This window comes from Zerene cesonia, chromosome Z (genome assembly GCF_012273895.1).
Source record: "Zerene cesonia ecotype Mississippi chromosome Z, Zerene_cesonia_1.1, whole genome shotgun sequence".
Lineage (NCBI taxonomy): Eukaryota > Metazoa > Arthropoda > Insecta > Lepidoptera > Pieridae > Zerene > Zerene cesonia.
This window is the reverse complement of record NC_052122.1, coordinates 11,417,131-11,441,724: the sequence shown is the minus strand read 5'-3', so window position 1 is coordinate 11,441,724 and position 24,594 is coordinate 11,417,131. Positions and strand designations below refer to the sequence as shown.

Here is a 24,594-nt window from a genome sequence, read left to right as displayed (position 1 = left end):
TTTCGCGAGTTAATAATCTAACGATTTCTACAATATTACTGTGACACCTACTAAATACGTCATGTATAAAATATAACAAGTCGAACACCGTTTAAAATTTAAAAAAGTCGGTAACACGTGGAACGATTAATTATTGCTTTCTCTATAACAAACGGATTTTAGAATACGGCGATAGATATTCTCGTATCATTCGATACACTTCAAATATTGTCGAATGGTCAGCTAATTCGCAACACGATTGTAGGAACGGAGTTATTGCTGTATGATCGTAAAATTAAAACGTGGAATTCGTAAATATTCCAAGGCACGAAACACCCCCTTACAACCGATATTTACACATTTACACAAATCTTCTCTTACATCTGTATGTACACACACGATATAATTTTCACACGCCGTCCGTTTTGCCATCGTTCTTCGCTTCCATTACGGTTTGCTTGCTTTTAACATCTCCGTCCCTCACTTTGCAAACTTTCGCCGAGTCGTCTTCCTTTTTGCTCTTCAAATAGACGTCGCCGGTGTCCTCACAGGTTCTCTGATTGTCATCGTTGGAGAGTGTGAGCTCGAACTGCGCTATCAATTGGCTCAAGACGCGTTTCAGGTCGAAAGACTCCTTGTCTATTGAGACCGGAGTCTGCAGCAAGTCGCAGTTCCCATTATCGCAGCTGTTTTCGTATTCCCGCTTCATGGACTTGAGTTCGCCGACTACTAATATGATTCCCGGGTTTTCTTTCAACGCCGCTTTGAGGAAAGCGCCTTCCTTGGAGAAGAGGAATACAGCTGGGATCTGTATATCGTCTTTTCCATCTCCGGACATTGCGAAGAGGGCGGTGCTTTCGTGAGTCGAGTCCTTGATGTTGTCCAGAACGATGGCCAGGTGGGCGCCAGCGTCTTGAAGGTTCCGGACCTTTTGTGCGAAGGTGCACTGTCCACGGGTGGCGATCGCGAATTTTCCAGAAATCTCCTCCTTGTTCTTGATAGTGGAACAGGCATCTGCCGGTATCGCGAAGTGCACGGTGCCTACGTACCTTTCGCTGCCCGTGATTTCCTTGCCGAAATGCCCGGGGCCGGCCGGGAAGACTTTGTCGTTAATCTTGACCCCGGCCGCTACTACGCCGTTCTCGGCATCGCTGAGTGAATTCCATTTGGACATTTCGCGCATGAATGTGAGTCCCTCCGCTGCGTCCTTTTGAGATTTAGCCTGAAATTATGAGGTTTCATTTAAATTATTTTTTTTTTATTTGTCTTTAGCATTTTCAGCTCAGTGTTTCAAATACACATCTTGACAATGTATTAATATACACATAGTTTTATATTATTATATAAAACTTTGATTTTAAACTATTTGTAGGTTATTAATCTCATTAATCATTAACTATTCCTCAAATATCATTATAAAAATATTTCCCCCAAGGGGTACCTACACAACATAAATGTCAATTCTCCCTTCCCCCCATGATTTTCATAAAAGTCTACAAAGGGGTACCTTACAAGAAAAATCTCTCTCGCCACCTGTTAATTAAAAAAAAACAGTAGCAGCACGACTGCTACTGTTTTTTTTGGACGTCGTGTGGGACTGCCGATAGAAGTGAAAACGGAACTATTAAGTTGAGAGTAATTAAAACTATATGCAAAAATTATAAGAAATTTTTTTTATGTACGCGCACATAATACAGTCAGAAATAGTCGATGTATTAGTGTACACAGGCTACTGCGCGTGCGCTAGTCTGGCTCTCCATAGCTATAGATATACTATTATCATTAGCATGTCGGTGACGCGAACCGAGTATTTTACCCTCTACCAAAACGCTCAACGCGCCTAAAGAAGTTTTCACTTCAAAAAAGAAAGTCCATCACCGTAATAGCCGTATACAGCAGCTGCACCCGCCCGTCGGGCAGCGTGATCACGGATATGCCCATGTCGGCGAGCGCGTGTATCTGCCGCGGATCGTTGAGCGGGCGGAGGCGCGCCGGCGGGCGGGCCGCGCTCGAGCCGAGCATCTGCCGCATCGGCCGGCGGACCTTCTCCGCCACCAGCGACGCCGTGTTGGGACACGTTCTGGAATGTTCGCCGGCTCTTTACGAGGGTAATGCGTGAGAGTTTTTCGTATGCGTGAGTCGTGCACGCTTCGGCAGAAATTGGGCCATCTTACAGCGGGGAAGTACCATATACCCACAGGATACCGAAGTGAAATGGTGGCATGCCAATGGAAGTCCATTTCTCATTTCCACTCATCAATCCTTTCCTTTTCCCTTACCCCTTAATAGCGGGCAGCGCATCCGCAGAGGCACAACCTCTACAAATGTTCATGGGCGGTGGTGAAGTCTTACCATCAGGCGAACCACCAGCTCAGTTGCTCGCTGTGACATAAAAAACACTGGGTTTGTGGCGTAGATACACAGGGGCTAGCCAAAGCAATTCCCTATGCGCTCGGGGCATTGCCAGGAAATCTCAATCGAACTGAACTTTGACATATGACCACATAGACACTGATTACAAAAATTAGGTTATGAAAGACAGAGAGTGAATAATTTAATTTAAAAAAATTGTACATATACTAAGGAACCACCTAAGAACCAATGCCTCTTTTTTGCTTTAATGTAATTTATACATTGAATTAAATTTAAAGAGATTTCCTCAATCAATGTTTTCAGTTTTAACGAACTATACGCAGATATAAGCAGTTAATATTAGAATTAAATAACTAGAAATAAATAGAATTAAGAAACAACATTATCTATTATTATATTGATTAAAGTCGACTAATCATAAACAATAAGATGTCAAGATACACGCATACTGCAGCCGTCTCATGAAAGCACCAAAAACACAACACTTACTTTCTATATTTATCATCATCATCATCATCCATCTGGATGTCCAATTGCGTCGCATTCTTTCCATCGGTCGCCAATGATAACGGCAGAAAATGGGCTTCCGTCGTCAACACGTAGTCCTCTAATTTAATTGGCAAGTCCTTGTCTTCACCGAACAGCATATATAGGTATTTAAACGTCTCAGCAAGGACGAAGGAATCCATTCTGTCTTCGTGTATCCTTGTTCTGACGTCATTGACGGCTGCATACCCGCAAGGCACTCTGGTGTATTGCTGTAACGCTTTTAGTACTGTTTTGCCGACTTGCAAGTAGTGGTCGTCTTCCGTCGCTCGGTGGAGGAAGTAGGTGGACTCTAGGAATTCGGGACGGAGTGGGTGTTGGCCCCAGTGTACCTGGCAATTAATTATATTATTATTATAATCTACAAATACATACAATATATGTGTGGTTACTGAATAATTTGGGTGAATTTGCCATAGACAATGAAGATTCTAAATGACTACAGCTAAGTACTCTGTATTTTGCTATAATCAAATAATTTGTCCATTATCATATTTCTGTAAGTTCATTGTTTCTGCGAATAATATAGCGAATAATAGCGACTGCATCAGAAGCCAAATGAAAACAAATGTACATTTTAAATTGTCAAAAACTTTTATATATTAACCGCGCGGAAAATTTATTTATATTATATATATATATATATATATATATATATATATACACTACCCGACTTTTAAGTAGATATAAGTTAGCTTTAATACAAAAAGTTGAATGAAGTTTAGAAAAAATAAATCTTAATTTCCCAATCTTACTCGTCTTTTCTCTCTCATGAGCACCTCTTCTTGCTAATAAAAAATCACCTCTCCTGAAGTCACACTCCTAGGCGACCAGAAAATACAGACCAACAACAACTCACCTGAAAGTCGCTCGTAAAAGCCTCAGGTATGAACGTGTGCCGCTGCATCACTTGGTACAGCATCTCGTGCGTCTCGACCGCCGGCCGAACGTCGCCCAATAGCACCTGCAGGCCCGGCCAGAAAGCCAGCAACGCGTCCATGAAATTTCGCGATTGGAGATGCGGCCTGGAAACAAACACTACACTTAATATCCAAACATTTTACATCCTTACTCATATTACTCTATCATCACTACATAGTACAAGGCAGAGTCGCTTCCGGGGTCTGTCCCTATGTATATATGTATCTATGCTTGGATCTTTAAAATAAAACCAGTTTATTTCTCAACCATACAATAAACACATACAAACAAAACGTTGGTCCTGTACTAGATAATAATCTGTCTGTACCGCGGGGCGCAGCTAGTATAAATATAGTATACTAGCTGCGCCCCGCGGTCTCACCCGCGTCCCCATCCGTCACCCGTGTCCCTATCCCGTAGGAATATTGGGATAAAAAGGTGCCTATATGGTATTCCAGTTGTCCAGCTATCTACGTACCAAATTTCATTGCAACCGGTTCAGTAGTTTTTCAAAGCAATGATCTGACCGTGCATGCCCACCTTTAAACTCAAACATTTATTTATTTAATTAGAGTTTTTAAATCTAGTAATGAAAAAACAATTTTTTGTATTAAACTCACCTATGCATATGAACGGCCAGCATAATAGGACCCCTGCTTATATACTTCATGACAGCATTGTAGTGTCTATTGAACCTGGCTAGGTATTTCTCGTCTCCAAGCAAAATGTATGCTTTGAGACAGTACTCATAGTAGGAGTCTATTCCGGCACCAACGCCTGAATCTTTCCGGACCCAATCACCTGAATGTATGTTTATTACTGTACCCATCAGGTCGGAAGTTCTGAAATTAATGTTTTTTTGTTATAAGTATGGTAAACAAACTAAGTTTCTTAAAGAACATAAGTGTTGATTCATTATTTTATTCACTCTCATACATTAACTTCTCAAAATCTCAACACACCTTACGAGTTACAAATTTCCAAAATTTTATGACAAAAACTACAAACGGTTTCAAGTCTTCATCCTTAGATGACCTTATAAAATTTAATTTAAAAGTAAATAAGTGTGGAGTTAATGATTTGACTTTTTTTTATTTTGGTAAAGCATAAATCAAAATAATCGAAGCATAAATTTTACTCAATTATGTTGTTTAGAATCAAGAAGGTCTGAAGGTCAATTTATTGTCAATAAATACATTAAGATTTATTTATCAAAATAAGCAGGTACATTTTCTTTACAAAGAGAGATATCTTCGTAACCAAACTGTATACCAAAGGTATATAAAAGAAGCATTAATTTTGTTTGTGATAATTACGTCATAAACTACTTGTTTCTTAATTTTTTGCTATATTAGCTTTATTCACACCTGTGTCTTATCTTCCACAAGCCGTCCATAGCCTTGTGTGCTTTCTGTTCGAAGACAGGGTTGCCCGTCAAACGCGACAGGGCTGCCATCTCCAATATCATCGTCCCTGCGCACGCGGTGCACGTTTCTCGCGATTCTGACAACCCTCGGATGCCGTGACGGAGGTTCACCTTTAAATAAATATTGAAATTAGTTAGCGGCACTTTAATATATTGAAGACTTGCCAGTCATTATTTGGAATTATTTGAATATTGTGTATACATATCTACTATATAAAAATAAGTCGGGTTTTCCTTCCTGACGCTATAACTCCAGAACGCACGAACCGATTTCCACGGTTTTGCATTCGTTGGAAAGGTCTTGGGCGTCGTAAGGTTTATAGCAAAGAAAATTCCGGGAAAATTTCAACAGAAAAGCGGGAAAAACGAAGCCATCTGGTGGCGAAACGAAGTTCGCCGAGTTTGCTAGTTTATAATAATTTCTTTACAGTGAACGTCAGACAGGTTGGTCTATTCAATATATTTAAATTTGATACATTTAATTGATTATTAATTTTTCAACATTAATTGGAAATTATTGTCAAATTTTTTTTTTCTTCTTTTTTTGGTTCTCAGGCAAACTGGCAGATTACACATCGATCAGAAGAATTTTAAAAGATTACATATAATAGAAATTTACATAAATTATTGATTTTAGGGAGGAATCCATAATTAATTAGTAATTAAAATAAATTAATTTAATGACCAAAGTAACTAATAAAAAAAAATATTAAATTTTTATGTTCGACATAAGAAAATCGTTTAGAAATTCTGTAACAAAATTTGTGTTTGGTTTCTCTCTAATTAAATTTTACAATACTAGATTAATATTTATTCGATCATTCAAATATTATGCAAAATCCAGCGGTGGTATGTTGTCACATATAAAATATTTGTATAAAGTAAGGAAAGTGGAACACATTTTTGAAATGGTTGTTTTATACGGTATGCAAGGAACGCTTAAAACCAAACAAGAAAAATCAGAAGTACTAACTAAACTAAAAGTACTAACTAACTTGAAAAGTAGAATAAAAGTATTACAAGAAACCACATTTGTTTTTATGTAAAACTACCCGGCTTCACTATTGGTACGTTTTTTTTTCTCTATAAGAACATTCCATGTGCTCAAACAAATCTTAAAAAAAAAGTTGCCCACTTCATTGAGTTGCCATTCTCAAGTTTTATCCTTTAGCAACATATTTTGCGATATTGTAATCATTGAAATAATGATTCGTATTGGATGTGATGGTTCTTAATCATCTCAATAGATGGCGTGGGGTGCCCCTTAGGCATATAAAACCGAAAGAGTAGAAGAAATTCGATTACTGTGGCGGCCGGCGGGATCACGGGTGACCGAGAGGCTAGGCATTGCTACGGTTTGGCAAAAAACGCGGGGTCGAATCCCGCCTCGTAATCACATTTTTTCTATTCTTTCAAATTTTCTCATATTTTGCGATTAATTTTTATTAATATAGATTTATAATATAATAATATTCCATTTTACAACAACAACTTACCCTCCCATGTGGAATGCCTGTAGATGTATTGAAGGCAGGCAGCAACCTTCTTCCTAGATCTTCGGCTTTTTCTAGAAGCTCACCGTTATACCATTGCAGGGCTGGTACTTCGTTTTTTAGGGCTGTCGCTAATACGTGAGCCGAAAGAAGTCCTCTGAAATAAGAAGTATGCACCTTTATAAATACATATTATCCTGAAGATAATGATTCATATCTTTGGACACCATTTTTGAGCGACAACATTATTATTTTTCAACTGAATCCAAAAACCTACCTATGAGATAACACTATAACATGCAATTTTCTCCTCTTTATTGTGGAGCCATGGTGTTGTTTTTGCCAATTAACTATAATTACATTATATTTTTGTCCCATGGTAAGAGTATAGAGAGCTATTTATCAATTTTAAATTGGTAAGATAACAATACAATCAAATAATACAAGAACTCATAAACTTACGAGATCTTTCTTGTTGTAATTAATAAATTATTGTTGCATAAATATTAACTAGCTCCTAACAGACACAGGTAAAAATCTTCACACATAAACCAATATTTACTCCGTTAAACTATTAATATAATATCCAGTTTCCAGTTTCGTGAATGTCATACATACTGTTGAGTGGTTTATATTATTTCATCAAATTAAAGCCTTGTACTAAAAATCGTAAGAAAATTTAACGTTTAAATCAATGCTTAGTATTACAAAATTTGCAATTTAAATTTATTATGCACCAACCTGATTATCAATGAATACAAAACAACATAGAAATAATTGGATACCATTCTGATTTAGGACGAAATAACAACAATTCAGTATCAAACACAAAAGGAATCGAATCAATCTTTACCGAGAAACATTCCCAGAAAAAAATTCAGTCCATTTGTAAAACGCATTCGTTTTTGGCACATCCGTTGATTAAGTTCTTATTCAATAAATAGATAAATGTTTCAAACGATTTGAAAATAGAAGGAGGTTATAAATTCGACTGTATTTTTGTGTTTGTGACCTCATAGCTTTTTACTGGGTGAACGATTTTTATGATTCTTTTTTATATTGAAAGCCGGCACATGCCATGTGGTTTCATTTAAATTTGGTCTAGTTCTGACAATTTGAAGGTGGTTTAGATCAAAATAATTATTATTTAGTGAAAACGTTGATTTAACCTAATGTGAAATTGACTAGTTAAATTTCTATTGTATAGCTGACATACTAGCTGCGCCACGCGGTGTCACCCGCGTAAGTTCGTATCCCGTAGGAATATCGGGATAAAAAGTTGCCTATGTGTTTTTCCAGTTGTCCAGCTGTCTACGTAACAAATTTCATTACAATCGGTTCAATAGTTTTTGAACGCGTGAAAGAGTAACAAACATACACATGCACATACATCCATCCTCATAAAACTTTCGCATTTATAACTTTATTAGGGCATATTGAATGCATATACATACCCGACCATCCGTATATTCGTCTCAAAGACTGATACAATGATGTCGTGATCGAACGTGACGTCACGAATCACTAGTTTGATGGCGCGACTGAACTCGGAGAAGTCTCCCATCACGGCCAACGTGTCCAGGCTGTCTACCAGCGTCAGTGAGAAGCTGAAACGGATATTTTGTATTTTTATTGATTTTTGTAGCAAGAGAAGGTCCATCAGCGGATTAAACTACGTATACAACCATTTAACGATTACTTCACTTCCTTTGGCGTAGGGTTTTTGAATGGGGGCTGATTGATGCGAGGTTTTTCGCTATTTATAATGCAAATTTCTAGAAAATCGGTGCTGCAGTATACGAAATTTGATAGTAGGTACGTAGATTGTGAATACACCCAGGATTTATAAAAAAATAATCGATTAAAAATTTAAAATTTAACATGGCGATCCGTAGATAAATAAATTAGATTGCAAGTGATCATTCCATGATTGCGTAATTTTAGTTGGATATATTTAATCCTACGAACTGATTAACAAAAATATCTATTATATTTATGATTAATTCAAACTTGTGTTCTATTAAAGAAAGAAAGAAAGAACGAAAGAAAACACGTTCATTATAGCACATACACATAGAGGTCATCAATAGAGGTATTAGACCCCCGCCCGCATCTCCGCTCGGATGCATTTTATGTTATCGCTAGTTAATTCTATGTTGCACAACATTAAAGGCGGATCAGTACGTAGAAGAATTATCGAATAGATATATCTAGGGTTATAAACCCTACAGTGTCCAAAAAGGGCACAAACACATTAATATGAGAAATAAGAGACCCTAAAGATCATATGATATGGTACCATGAATAGGCGCGAAATGCTAACTCTATAATAGGAAATTTTCTTAATAAACACAACTATTACAAATCAAAATGGTTGTTGCGTAGAAAGAAAAATTATGATAATTTATTTAAATATATAGAAAAACTTTTATTCAAAAAGGTAATAAAATTTCGCCATAATATAAATTGCCGTCGCAAAACTCTTTCAAAGATTTTTCAATTTCATATGTATTTCATGATTGATGTGTGGGTGCAGCTTTGCTCGCGTTAACTTATCTTAATAATTATATGATGTTTAAAGTAAAAAAAAACGGCTCCATTTTGTGTTGTCAGCTATCTTTCATTTAAATTTGATAATATATATACATATTTGATACCCATTTTGAGGGAGTTGTGAAAAAGTATTATATACAACCTTTTTATCGGTCGCTATGTGACCGATTTTCACCAAACATAGCTAAGAACCACCGCGAGGAAGTTTCTTTCAAATGAAAAAAATCTGGATCGAATTCGGTTCATTCGTTTGAGAGCTACGATGCCATTGACAGACACACACACACAGATATATGTTGAATATGATAAGTCAAACTTCTTAACAAATAACTTTCTTTGATGGTATTATATCGTTTTCGGTTTTATAGTTTTTGATATTTCTCACAACAAAAATGAACAAAATTATGTGAAAAACCGATATTTAAATAAGCACTATTTGTTTGAATATAAATAATGCAAATAATATTTAAACATAACCTTATCTATGTTTCACAATAAATTACATAAATGCCAAGTTTAAAGTATTCGCAAAAAATTCGCAGAAGCATTTATAATATAAGAACATTTAACATTTTTCGCTTCATGCCTGTGTAAAGAAGTCTCGTTATCTTTCTAATCTTAGTCCAGAAAAAAAATTAAGCCATAAATAACTAGAAATAACAAAGTATGTATTTATATCTTCAAAATTTATTATAAATATAAAAAAAAAATCTTCCAATAAAATCAGAACAAACTATCAAATTTTTATCGAGAGCATATGATAGTTGATGATTTCTTGTTACTTGATATTTTTTTTATCATTACTACATTACATTCTACTGAGCCATAATGCTCTCAATTCAGAGCAAACAAATCCTCTGTGTGTTTTCATATTACACATTCGTAGAAGTTAATCCCCATGCGCTGTTAAGGTATCAAAATACGAACATATCAAGACGTCAGATAACATCGTAATCGAAAATCAATCGTATTCGAGTATAGAGCTATTATCTCAAATGACATTCACACGGCTTAATATACATATATAGTGTTTAACAATTGCAGTTCTAGAATCATCTAGAAACGTCATGGCTATTACCAGCAATTTGCTCTCGTTTCGCTTAGGTGTTACAAATGGAAAAATTGTCATGCCAATCGGACATACTGTACATTATCTATATAAACTATACATTCTCCTGCGGTGATATCTTACGACACAAGTATAGAAGTTTGTTATGGAAACTTCGAGAATCGTTCGCAATTGTTAGAAATCGCACAGCCAATAAAATCATCGAACGTGTAGGGAAACTTTTTCCTTGCGACCTTGATAGCACACGGCGTTATCGCAGTTTTCACTCGTCCAATTAACATTTACGTAGACAATTGTTTTTTTATTATAAATTATTTAACTTCATAAAGTTGACAATAATAATAATAAATACACAACTAATAGATTTATTCATATCTAATATCTTTTAAAATGATAACTAATATAATGGCGCTGAAAGTAGTCCAAAAAGGTCCTAGTCTTGAAATAAGCATGTCAAATAAAGTATGAAATCAAGACATGCAAACCAATGAAAACCTGAAGAGTTTGTTTGTTTTAACGCGCTTATCTCAGAAACTGCTAGGCCGACTTGGATCAAATTCGGTACAGATATTGATAGTTAAAGACCCGAGATAGGGAATATGATAGTTTTTATTTGGGAAATCTTATGAGAATAGACACTATACTATACCTCTAGCGTGACTATCTGTTTTGACTATATGGGCAAAGTTGTGGGGGGAAACTTTGTACTCATATTTATTCAATTATTTGCAATAGTTACAATTACTCTTGAGTTTCGCATTGGCCAATGTTACAAGAAAAAGAGACTAAAACATATTGAGGGCAAAGTAAGGAGGCTACCTCAGTTATATAATCAGGAACTTCTTACAATAAATGAGTGCATTCCAAGTAACTTATCGCTAATATGATTCCCATACTCACTTGCCCAGTACATCGTCCATATCTCCGCGGCTCGGAGTGATACCTCGCCATCGACCCTGACAGCTGAGCGGCATCAGCTCGTCTGCTGGATACGCGTTGTCCATATACGCATTGTATGCATGATAGAACATACGTCTCGCATCTTCTCTGGAAGGTTTGAAAAATATAATTAATTAAAAAATAAAAAAAAGTTCTCAGGCTTAATAAGTTTATTGAGTTCAAGCTTAACATTTTTAATTCATGTTAACTTGTACATAATATTTGTAAATAATATTTTTTTTTAAACTACCACCAATTGGGAAAGTTGCTTCCACCAAGATCAATTGGCAAGAAATGCAATAGTCTCTATTTAAAATAATGTATGTTTATTGAGTTCAGTCAGTCAGTCAGTTCAGTTTTATATAATTTTTTTAATGTTTCAAATCCATACTATTTGTCATTAAAAGTAAAACATTCATGTCCTTATAAGCACAGCGGTTATTTTATGTACTTTTCATCATTTAGTTTCATCAACCCAACCAAAGCATATATCTGAGTATGCACACGGATTACTAATAAATGTAATAAATTTTCAATATAACAAGTTTCATAACCAGTTTTTTTTTTATTTTACTAGCACCTTGCAAATCTATGTATATGGTAGTACTTCTATATGAATTATATTTATAGAAGGAAAATCATTTGTATGGCAGTATGCAACTTTAATCGCTTACAATAATTACCTTGCAATGGTTGCAGCTAGGATATTAACCTAGATTTGGCAAAGGAAGGTATAAGGCATTACACAGCCCGTAAACAATTGCAAATGGATTGAAATAGTAAAGGGTCAACATACTTTTTCATAAAATGGCAACACTAAATATATCTTTCGCTTAAAGTATTAGTAGGGTTGAGGTTGAGGATTTATTCAATGCTACTTAATACTATTGTATCAAAAGATGAAGAATAGGTTTAAACAATTTAGCAGTTGTCACTGAATATTAGTGTTACTGTATTTGCAGAACTTTCTTTACAACTCATGCTGATGTGTAGACTAGTTTGGCATAATTTCTTGTTATGTATGATAATTATTGTTTGTCTTGGTGCCAAATAATCATGTCTATGTGTAAGAAATGAATAGGAATAAATCTAGTTTTGATTTTATTAGAAAATATTGTTTATTGTTTTGATAAAGTAGCATTTGGTTCAAGAGTCTGGACAAAAAAAAAAGAAATATAAATTATTAGGGTCACTAAATTTAGTGTATATTTATTGAGGTTAGTAACCTTAAATATTGATATTTTGATTCAGTTTCAAGACAATTGCGAATGAATAAATGTGAGATTGTGTTTATGGTGTTAGATTTTAAGAACCATATTTATGTTGGTTTTCAATAATTTCGAGTTTCATTCGAAATGATTAGTATGAGAATTTTTAAAATATTTACCTCAATCTGACCCTTTCAGCTTTTGTCATTCTCTGTGTTGTTTCCTCCTCTGTACTCACACATATTATTGCTAAAATAAAAACTAAGAGCACACGATAACATGTCATTATCACCATATCACAAAGTTATGGACTAGCATTTAAATAACACTGAACGTAAGTTGGGACAAACGAGTTTTGGTTAGCTCAAATAATTTACAATGTGTAACATAGCAAAAATAAAATACGGTCACTGATACAGTTAAACAAAAACTACATCAGTCTACAATCAGACTGATAATTATTTTACTAGGTATGTACTATGTTGGATTGATGACGAATGACGACAAGCGTCAAGCGACATTACCCAATGCACAAATTGACATCTGTCAAATATTTAAGGCGTTTACACACAGTCAGGTACGGCCATAAACTAAAATATTTGTAGGTAAATATTCGTTTTTAATTTTACTTTACTTATTGCTGTAAGTGTTGAATTCTCGCTGTTGATTAATTTTCATAGTATAATTATATCTAAGTACATTGGTGTATTTAATTATGGTCTTGTTTTTCACTAGTATACTTACGTCTTAATCGTAAATGCCTTGCTATTTTTTTATTTTTAATCAACTGAGGAAAAAATTACGAATTTAGAAGTATTTAAATACACGCCTTACTAATACTATACGGTATGTACGTTAAATGAATATTTAATTTAGTAGTGTTTTCGTAAGTTGCGCGGTAAATTTTGAATAGTAGCGAGGTATATTTATTTAAATTTAAAATAAACTGTTAGGTAACACAAAATGAATGCCACGAATTTAATTCATTATCAAATCCAACAAACTATGTTATTTCGAATATATTACCCATCAAAGCATAATTGCCATCAACTAAATTTGGAATTGAATTGATATATTACCAACTTTACTTACAATTAGGCTATGTCAGACTATGGGCTATCATAATAAGGTAAAATAGCCAAAATTTATGAATCGTTGTCTAAATTGTGCACAGATGAATACTTTTTATTAGTTTCTTAAAAACGTTGCCGGTCGGTGGTTAGGATAATATATTAATATGTGAATCTTCTATTATATAATTTATCAATGAAAACCTTGAAATAAGCACTCATCCATTCTACTATGAAACTCTTATTAATGAAAGATTTCAATTACTTGTCTTAAAATTGCTATGTGATAGAATATACTTTATGCTGATTCTATTTTTTATAGCTTTGACTAGTTTTCGCATACGGTATGTTCATGTAAAAAATAAATAAAACTTCGATTAAATTGAACAATATGATAGAATAAATAATTACAGATTCAAATAGAATCGTGCCAGCTGAAGTTGATAATATTGTTTGAATTTGAAATGGGTAGGGGATGTCACGTAAGTGGTGGTACGTCGGTCGACGGCAGACAACCAGTTGGTGGTAAGATGTGGCGGTGTGGAGTTGTGCTATTTACATTATTGGTGGTGACCAGCACCATCGATGTGCGGCTGCTGCGGCGGTACCATGGATCGTCTGCTAAGGTAGGTAATTTTTTTTAATGACTGCAAGCGAATTCCATTTTTTATGTCAATTTACTATTTACTATTATTATAAAGGCGAAAGTTGGTGACGATGGGTGTATGTAGGTAATGACTGTTACTCTTTCTCGCGAGAACCATTGAACAGATTTTAATGATATTTGGCAAATTGGCAGCATGTACTTTATTTATACTACTTACTTAGGACGTGTGACTAGTCTTATTAGATTTTTATGACGTTTCTTTTTTGGATTATAGCATTAGATAATTTAAAATTATACGCCAAAACTTAGCATAAAAAAGGAAAATATTATATACATAAATATTAATTCTGATGTTGCGACATTGTTGATCATTATACATTATATATCAAGAAGTAGTTTTAATACATTGAATAGTTTGGAAAATAATTAATCGCTGTACTTAACATTATATTTTTTTGGTCATCAATGCAAAATCTTTAAACATCTTTCTTTAAACGTATAGTATTGTGTAATCTTTGTTTTTACCATTGCAATGAGTTTTAGAATTAAGTATTATCAGAGGTCTCTGGATCAATGATCACGTAATTTTTTGCCATTATTGATAGGATGTTTCTAAAAAAGATATATGAATTATTATGTTAAACTTACAATAGAAATACACTCAGGTAAACGATGGCTTTTTGGAGTTCCGTACCCAAAGGCAAAAGGAGATCTTACTAAGACATTACATGGGTGACCAGTTCTTTGTAGTTTGCTTCAGCTTACATTTTGTATCCTTGTTTTTGATGTAAGATACTTATTTAAACGAAAAGGGAATAATGTACGAGTAGATTGCAATATTATTTACACATAATTATTGTAATTACACATCACAATAAAAATTTTATTTGTTCCTTGAATTTATCGACGTTGCGAAAACGAAGGAGGTTCAAAATTCGAATTTGTTGTTATTCGATTTGATGTTTGTTTTGTGAATCGATAGCTCCGTGTTCGACTGTTAGGCATTCTTTCTGTGTTTAATAGGAAATTGTTGTCAATGGGTCTCATTTTTGAATTTGGAATAGTACCGCCCCACATTGGACGACGGTGATCTATTTTGAAGAAAAAAAAAAATTATCTATGCGTGTTGTTTTAATAGCGCATAGATACTATATTTTATGACAAACGTTGGTGCTCGAAAACCAATATTTTTTCAGAATTAAAAACATAGGGCTATGAATAGGCTAGAAATAATGATGTCGACGTTCCATTAACGATGTTCCGAGGTTCAATAATAACGGTAAAAGATTTGATTTGTCATTAACCGTTAATTTAGATATGGTCTTATTAAAAATAATGTTAAATTTTATTTTTGAATTTCGAACACATCGTTAAAATACATATTGTTACCAGACAATGAACAGCATTTAAACAGTTTACAGTTGTAGCTTCTAGGAAGTGTTGTCAATTAATAAAATATAATAACGTGCAAGTGAAATTCGTATTATAATAATTAAAAGTAATTGATTACATAACATTTATAACACGTGCACATTAATAATTAATTGCTGCTTTATTTATTTTTCACTATAAACAAGAGTTGTTAATACAATTGTAATGTATTTTGCATGTTAAACACGAAAAGTTATTAATTATATTTAGATATAATTATAACAAGCGGTTCGCCCCGGCTTCATCTGCGGTACGTGTTTTCTCTGCGTAAGAATATATGTACCTTGTGCCTTAACAAAAACGAGATTTCGAATACGAGTTTCGAGTTTAACTCCACACGTCATTTGGAGATAATTTTTTTTATATATGCAATTAACTGATCACCCCGGCTCCGCCCGTGATATATGTAGCCAATGTCACTTAGTGAAGTTTGCGGCTTTCCATTAGTATTTAAAATCGGAACAGCAGTTTTTGCGTGGAAACGTTACAAACATACAAAAATACAAAAGTTACCACTTTATAATATAAGTAAAGATAAATCCGTCGTGTACTATATGTATACAAGAAACAAAGAAACGACTGTTTGTAACGTCAAAATAAATGTTTTTAGGTAAATTGGGCCCTCTTAAGAAGTTTCCGCTGTCCGTCCGTCTGTACCTCCGTCTGTAACCAGACTGTATTTCATGAACTTTGATAGTAAGACCTTGATATTATCACGAACGATAATATACTTCTTTTTTTGGGGAAATCTTGCATAGATACCCACAGCCCCCGGGGATGGAGCCGTGGATTATGTCGGATTCTTACCGTTCCGTCGTGCCGCATAAGTGAAGGAGCCACGGGAGCTGGTTAAAATTCATCCGCGACCCCATAATATACTTATAATACCACTATCAAATCAATCATCAAACACTATAAAACAACATAAGATAAATATTTAAGGTCATTTTGTGGTTGGGGAGCCCGTGCAACATTATGTACAGTAAACAGTATTATATACTTTGACGAATTCATACTCGCACTTGGCTGACTTTTATCAACAAACCGAAATAGATATTTATCTATCCGTCGGACAATCCATGTCCAGACTTTGATGATTTACCACTTTTTTGGAATACATTTATTTATTTTGGAATGCAGAGATAATGAGAGAACTATAACATCATAAGCACATCTATCCTCACAACCGCTTGTTCAATATTTTTCACTTTCTATACACTTACGTTTTTGTTTGTGCGCTAATGGCGCTGATCAACACTCATTCAAGCAGTTTTTCGTCATGAGAACAATGCATCTAGGTAATTATACGAAATTGTTACATATGAAGGTTTTATCTAATTAACTAATTATGTAATTTAACTTAATTTTACTGAAGTAAAACAATTGTATTGTAATATTTAATACGCATGAATTTTAAGTACTTTTCGTCTTACGAATGTGATAAATTCTCTGCCTCTCTGTTTCATCTTCGCACTTAAATCAAATCCGATTTGGATATAATTTAGTACAAGGATAGTTTGATATTCTAGAACGGAGATAGGATAGCTTTTTCTCTCAGGACTATATATTATGTTTTCCTTCGACTACCCGAGCGAAGCTGCACGCGGATGGTTGGCTAAATATATTTCATTAATTAAATACGCTCTGATTCATTTATATCATATCACTTTCCATTAAAACGTTTGACGAAAAGTGTCCAATTAAGGGTTTACCGGGGACATAGGTAATATGCACTTTATTAAAAAAAATGAGAAGTGTGATTCCCCGGTTCATTCATAAAGATTAACTCCGTTCGCATACAATGTGTAAACGTAGTCGTATTGTAATCGTTTATCGTACTCGGTAGATGAATCATGAGAGCCATATCACAGATTTGTAAATATCTACTAGCCAGTATGTCTAATTGTCATTTGTCGAACAAGTTCGCACGCGTAGCTTTGCGGCAATATCGCTTACGAAGACTACACTTACTGAAATGGGGTTAATTATAACCAAACATATTATGCTGAAATAAAACCACCGGAAAAGATAAGTCCCGCAGATAATGTCAAGTTTAAAATAGATAAACACTCGTAATAGGTCTTATTTTTTCACCAAGCACCGATTGCATGTATAATCGGTTAATTTCTAATAAATTGTAACATACGGCATCAGATCACGAACCGTTTATAATCGTTGGTAATTATCGTTTACTTCCTGACACTCTCGGTAATTGAAACAAATGTGCCGAGGCGTTCCATTAATTTGTTTAATATTTGGCGAGCAAATAACGCTTACAATCTATTGCTTTGCTTTCCTAGGAAATGTGTGGATTGCACCGGCTAACGTTTTCAGTAAGAGCCTAGAGGAGATATGAAATACCAAATTCATTGATATGATGAATATTATGAGAAAAACCCAGGAGAGTTAAGTTAATCGCAAATATCTTGCACGTGAGCAGTGTATGAGATAATTTGCACCTTGGTATTGCGATTTTTCTTGTGTACCAGTTTAATATTTTCACAACTTCTTGCTTCTTTTTTGATAGGTATTTTTATTTATTTATTTATTTATTAATAAAGAATTTCCATTCCAAAGAATACAGTTAACATGTTTCTAAAACATTTATTGTATGTAACAAACATACATGATTTTCTAAACCTTTAATTACAACATTCACTTTAAAAAGTCAAGTCTAATAAAAAAAAAAATAAATAAAGAATTAACAATACAAAAGCTTGGTGTGATATAATAATTGAAATATTGAAACAATTTTATTTTAAGTTGGAAATTATCATTGATTTTCTTTCTACGAAACTGTTTCCATAAAATATATGTATTCTAGTTAGCTACAAGAACGGTTTCGCCCGGGTAGTCATGTATCATAATTGAAATAAAATATTTTATCCTGTCTTTTAAGTTCGATCAAAGTGCACATGGTGAGCAAAGTTGGTTAAAATCGGTTGAGTAGTTCAGGAGTCCTTCGCGGACTTTATATATTCATTTACGGAATTTATACATACATAAAAGATTTAAGTACAAAGCTATAGACATGGAAAGCTTGATAAAAAAGCAGCAGTAAAACGATGTCCAATCTTTTAATTGTAAATTCCATTCAAACGACTTCAAAAAAAGGAGTATCTGTTTTGACTGCATTTTCTGTAATTCTTATCTTAGAACTGGGTGAACCTAGATTGACTAATCCTTGGATTTGAAAGCTAGTGCCTTCCGTGTGGTCCTATTTAAATTGTTCTAGTTCTGAAAATTTGTAGTTCATACATGCAACAGAATGTAATGTAATGTAATGACTGATAGTACTCGTCACGTCAAAATGCGTGTCTGTCAACATGTCAATCAAATTAAAAACCTGGTCATGTCAAAATATTATCAAGTGATTCGTGTGTACGAAAAGCAGCTGATTAATTTGTATTTATTTATTTCCTGTAACACGATATTGGCGTGTTGCTTTTTGATGTGGAAAATAGTATGGTTATTGCAGGAATTTAAATTGGTGAAATAGATCGATTGGATAATATGACAGACTTGAACACTTCATTGTGTTAGTTTAGTTCGCGTTTTTTACATTGATGCAATTTTACAGATTTTTAAATGAATAAATGCATTTTTTTGTAATACAGTTATTTTAATGGTCCTCTCGGTTTTCTTTCTATATGGTAATTACTAGGATACTCGGAGATTTAACGCATACTGAGATATTATTTTTTTAATCTTTACTAAAAGAAACTAACAAATAACTATGCTTTTGCGAAATACTAATTTTGATGTGATTTATGCGATTAGACATTTAATTTTGCTATCAAATGCGAATTAAATTCTCATTGTTATATGAATTCAAAGCTAATGCAATACCGTTGTAAAGACTCTAATAAATTAGGACATTTTGTTTCAGGTGGATTGTTTCGATCTACCTGAACCGAGGGATTTAAAGTTTTTCAAACATCTCGATGGAGCTGGTGAGTTATACAATTTTCTCATAATATGTATCACTATATTATATTCTCCCAATGCACTCATTGGGAGAATTGCGGATGTGAGGAATTATTATATAATATACTAATATAACTATTTTATAATAATGGATTTATCCCATCTTCCATAATTACCCTAATGCACATGACGTTTTATGTAACGGGCGCATAGTCTCACGTTGTATACTTTTTGATAAAGGCACTTATATTAGTCTAACATTCAATCAGTCAGCAGCAGATCTACTAGTGTTGTAAATTAATCTAAATAATTATCCTAAAATTGGATAATTCTTATTATTTCTCAAATTTAGATCTCTGTTAAAATTCATGTAAATTTCCTTCAGTGTGGCGATCAAAAAAGTCAAGGAACCTCCATCCTATAAAATATCGTGCTACACCCAGCACAAGGTTACCATCGCGTCGGATCGACCTCGTCTTCTCAAATAAGGAAGACATAGTCAAAGAGCATGCAAAACTGGTGCAAGACATCAACAGTCTCCGCCAAGTGCTATACGTGCCCCCCCTGGCGGACGATTTGAAGGACTACGAGGACTCAATATTCCACGAGATTCTGGAAACTTCCACGACGCCCAGACCCGGGCCGACGCCCACGAAGCGCGCGAAGACAGGTATTCCAATTCTCTTGGTAGGTGGCGCTAGTAACAAGGTGAAGGGTCAGCCAGTGAAGGTGACAAAACAGACGTATAGTTTGGTCGGGACATCAGTGTCGCCAGTTGTTAAGCATCCATATCCCTTTGTAACTACGCCGACCAGGTCACCCATACGGGTGTGCATGGCAACCCCAGTGTCGTATGCGTCAAAACGACCCACCTTATGGGAGCGTATTGTTAACACCATTATACCTAGATAGCTTTATAGAATATGTACTTGATTATAGGTTTAGTTAGTCTAAGATTCTCAGTTTTACTCCAATAATGTATATATAATATATGTTAAAATAATAACTTGTGCTCGCGTCAACCTTTTTTACTTTAAATGAATAGTCCGAGGTAATAAAATGCGCTAGGGATTAATTAATAGCATTCTGTCGTATTAAATATTTAATATTATTTATATAAAATAATATGTTTTTTGTAAGGATATCTACTGGCATTCATTTAACTTTACTTAACTAGACTAGTAATTGTTAATATGTTAAAGAAAGTTAGTTGCATACCCCTAAATATCTTTCATCATCTTTCAATAAAGCTAAAGCTTGGTTCCGTTCAGATATCGTTCTAAATCAATATCCAAAAATTCTAATTTCTTAGAAATTTCCTGTCCAAACACGCTCTTATTAATAGAAGTAATGCTTTTATTAATAAATAGTTGTGATGATGAGTTGAATATTCTACCAAATGCGTGCCAAATATAAAAAAAAAACATTAGCAGCGACTTAAACAATTTACTCTCTTTGCAATGATTATCGTCTTGTTGTATATGAATTAAAAGTAAAAAAAAAGCCAAAGATATATTTAATATTATAAGTGCGAAAGTTAATCAGTCTGTCTGTCCGTATGTCCGTCTGTCTCCACTTCACCCCAGGATATGTCCAGTCTTTGCTCTTAAACTATATATTCAGTGGATATGAGTAAGATACGATCAACGCGGATATCCTTCGGGAACAAGAAAAGCAAGATGCAAGGAATACTTGGACTATCTATCTATTCCTGTAAAAACTCGGGCAAAGCCGCAGACGGGAAGCTAGTGTTATCTAACGATATTATATACCTATTAAACGTAGAAACGCTATCAAAGTTAGCGTAACGCGTATTGTTATAGATTTCTCAATGTTTTACTGCACAGAAAGTAAGAGTGGAGTTCTATGTAATTTCATATTGTTCTTGTGAAGCGTTCATGTCGATTGCTAATTAATGAGCTGCCATCTTGTGCAATCTACGTGACATTTATTTTTCAATTATGACTCCTTTAGAAATGGTATTTTTTATCTGTTGTAAAATAACTCACAGTTATTGCATTTGTTATGTTGATTTATTAATAATCATGGATTATGCAATATGTTTGACCGCCTCCTTGGAACAGTGGTTAACGCGTAAGCGTAGAACCGAGGGGTCCTGGGTTCATTTTCCGGTGGGGACGCACAAAAAAAAGTCTCGGTCTGGCAGGACACAGAAGGCTGATCACCTACTTGTCCGTAAAGAAAATCGATCAGTGAGACAGATGTACATCATCTGCCCCATACCCCACTAGGGGACACGGGACTTCACTTATGCAATATGTTTATCAAAGTATTTTACCTCAATTCTCTCCCCGTCCTTTCCTCAACAAACATAATATGGAGTGTAGAATGATATAAGTAATTTATTATAGTATAAGGAATATAATTACCTAATAGTACCTAATTACTGCCAACCATAAGAAATTATCTATTTATTAGGTCATTTTCACGTTTATATTTTTCGTATTGTGTAACAATATTAAATATAAGCATTTATAAAAAGATTATTTGTTCTAGGTATGTATGTGTGTGTGTGTGTGTGTGTGTGTGTGTGTGTGTGTGTCTACTATTGTTATTATTAAATATTATAAAAATTCCTGTTTTTGAATCCATTACACACTAACTTGAAACTTTATGTATGATACTTCTACAGAAGTAAATTTAAAATATTTTTATGGTCGAAACATACATCCCTCATCCATCTACCAATCTTTTAGCTTTGATAATTTCTTAATTCTTATTAATGATTTCTTAAAATGTATCTATGTATGTATCCTATGTATAAGTTATGATATTGTATGAGTTGGATGAACATATTAAATAAATTAAATAAAAATAAAATCAACCCGTATGTTATTTTAAACTACATTATAAAGATAATGAATAGGCCTCTTTATAATTACGTGTAAATCGCGTCATTGCGTGTAGGTAACACAGGTAATTATGTATGCGAGACATTGAGAGCGGTTCTTTTGTGGTAGACAAGTGTTGTAAAGTTCATTAACAGTGGATGTTTTGATGATTTACTTGAAATATCCCGGTCCGTTTGTTTATCTTTGCCTACTAAATACTTTATTCCTACATCCTACAAATGTTTGAAAAGATAATTAAACGATGTGCTGATAATTGTGTAAATGTCATATAAAATACCATCATCTTCCATCAATGTAAATAATATCGCTTCAAATATATGTATTTCTATAATACGTTGTGAATTAATGTTGTAGTTACCATGTGATGCCTCTGTTACATTCATTTAATTATATTTATAAAAATGCAATAAACATCTGTGAATCTTTAACTCTCGTATTATTTTAGAATAATTGTAATCTATTATAGGTTTTATTATTTGTATTCTTATATTATAGTTATAGCTTTAAGTGCATTAAAACAACATTATATACAATATAAAATACATTTATTCGATTTCAAACGTGTAACAACATTAGATCGTATTTTATATTAAAATCTATTTTAATAAGAATTGTTACACGAAATCCCACTATCACTAAATATTGTCGTAACAATAAAAACTTGTATGTAAAATTATATTCTGGCGCTATTAATTAATATAAAATCTATATTTCGTTTTGCCATAAATATTGTAACGAGTAAAATTAATTATTACGATTGCATAAAACATTTGTGACTGAAGCATATGCCAGTGTATACTTTCATTAGTTGGCTTCAAGTCTTTTATTGTTGATCTATCAATAGAAACACGTATACTTTCTATGGGGAACTTCTTCACTGCCATCTAGATGTGAAATATTTTTAAGACTCCCAAGTTTTCATTGCGTTTAGAGCATACGATACTCTATACAAATGAACGTAAATCGTAATTAATTTTGGGCCTAGACGACAAACAAGTCTTCAGCTCTGAAGTACGAAACGGTCGTTTGGAATCTCAATTCAATGGATGAAGTTTAATGAGCCGATGCTCAACCAGCTGAAAGGACGGAGTATGAAATATGGTAATGATTAGAGGATTAATCTCCTAAACTATAATATATTGATACACTGGTACCGAAGTTTTAAAATTTCTTCCACAAAAATATGGCACAATCACTGGTTGATAGCCTATACCAAACCATTCCTGAAGTCAGATAGTGTCCACGTTGATCTATGCGGAATAATTATTGGGAAGCTTCTATAAACGTTTGTGTATAAATTTGGCTATTCTGCTCAATGAAACATTCCTCAGTGGTAAAAAATCGCAGAAATTCGTCTTTTTGTCCACTTCATATCATCATAATACCAAAATTAAACATTTAGTTTAAATTGGCGCGAAAATGAAAACAACACATTCTGATTCACATAAGAATTACCGATTCCAAATTCGAATGTGGTATTACGTTTTTAAGTTTTCGTCTTTTTAATTCTATAATGATACCCTCAAGTCACAGGTGGATGTCTCAGGAGGCGATGTTTGCCGGGTCATCTATAAAATTATAAAGCACTTGCACACTTCATAGAATACTCTCCTGAAATTTGTTAAAATTTATATAAAACATTCACTTAACCCTATTTATAATTCACAATGTCGGTATTACCGTAACAACACAACGCATCAGTCACGCAAAATATGAAATGGTAATGAAAGGCGAAAGTTTTTACAATCCAAACAAGATAGGATGAATTGATGTTCTGTATTATATGTTTATTAATGGGGGCTTGGCAGGCGATTCTTTACACTGTATATGCAGATTTACTGCATTAGAACAGAACGAAGTTTCTTTAGAGGTCACATGTGTCCCTAACTAACCTAACTCCATAGCAGAAGCGGAGCAGAAAAACAAAATACAGATGGTATTCTATTGTGATGTGATTTTAGCTACTAGGTGTCTGACATTACACCCGGCTTTTTTAAGGATATTTCTAAGAAAAATATTTATATGTAGATAATGGATATTTCTAAAAAAAAGGGCGCATGTGTCCTCACACTGCAGAGGCAGGAATTAAAACTATGCAATTTTTGTCAGTAGGAATCTGAAGTTTTACCGTAAACGTTCATAGTGTTTGTTTTATTTTTATGTTTGTTTAACATATTGT

The 24,594-nt window shown here is 33.9% G+C and overlaps 2 protein-coding genes across 2 annotated transcripts; one reads left to right on the top strand and one right to left on the bottom strand.

Moving 5' to 3' along the window:
- Nucleotides 1–6: 6 nt before the first annotated feature.
- LOC119835761 (ER degradation-enhancing alpha-mannosidase-like protein 3) lies at nucleotides 7–13,025 on the bottom strand. The gene is made up of 10 exons (XM_038360747.1): nucleotides 12,687–13,025; nucleotides 11,261–11,407; nucleotides 8,193–8,345; nucleotides 6,742–6,895; nucleotides 5,187–5,356; nucleotides 4,440–4,661; nucleotides 3,758–3,923; nucleotides 2,842–3,230; nucleotides 1,858–2,059; nucleotides 7–1,201 (listed from the first exon to the last, which is right to left on the bottom strand). The coding sequence occupies exons 1-10, from the start codon at nucleotides 12,800–12,802 to the stop codon at nucleotides 389–391; spliced, it is 2,532 nt and encodes an 843-aa protein (XP_038216675.1). The 5' UTR covers nucleotides 12,803–13,025; the 3' UTR covers nucleotides 7–388.
- Nucleotides 13,026–14,094: 1,069 nt separating this feature from the next.
- Nucleotides 14,095–20,953, top strand: LOC119835546. The gene is made up of 3 exons (XM_038360449.1): nucleotides 14,095–14,203; nucleotides 19,505–19,568; nucleotides 19,928–20,953. Exons 1-3 carry the CDS (start codon nucleotides 14,108–14,110, stop codon nucleotides 20,452–20,454), a joined length of 687 nt encoding a protein of 228 aa, XP_038216377.1. The 5' UTR covers nucleotides 14,095–14,107; the 3' UTR covers nucleotides 20,455–20,953.
- Nucleotides 20,954–24,594: the final 3,641 nt, after the last annotated feature.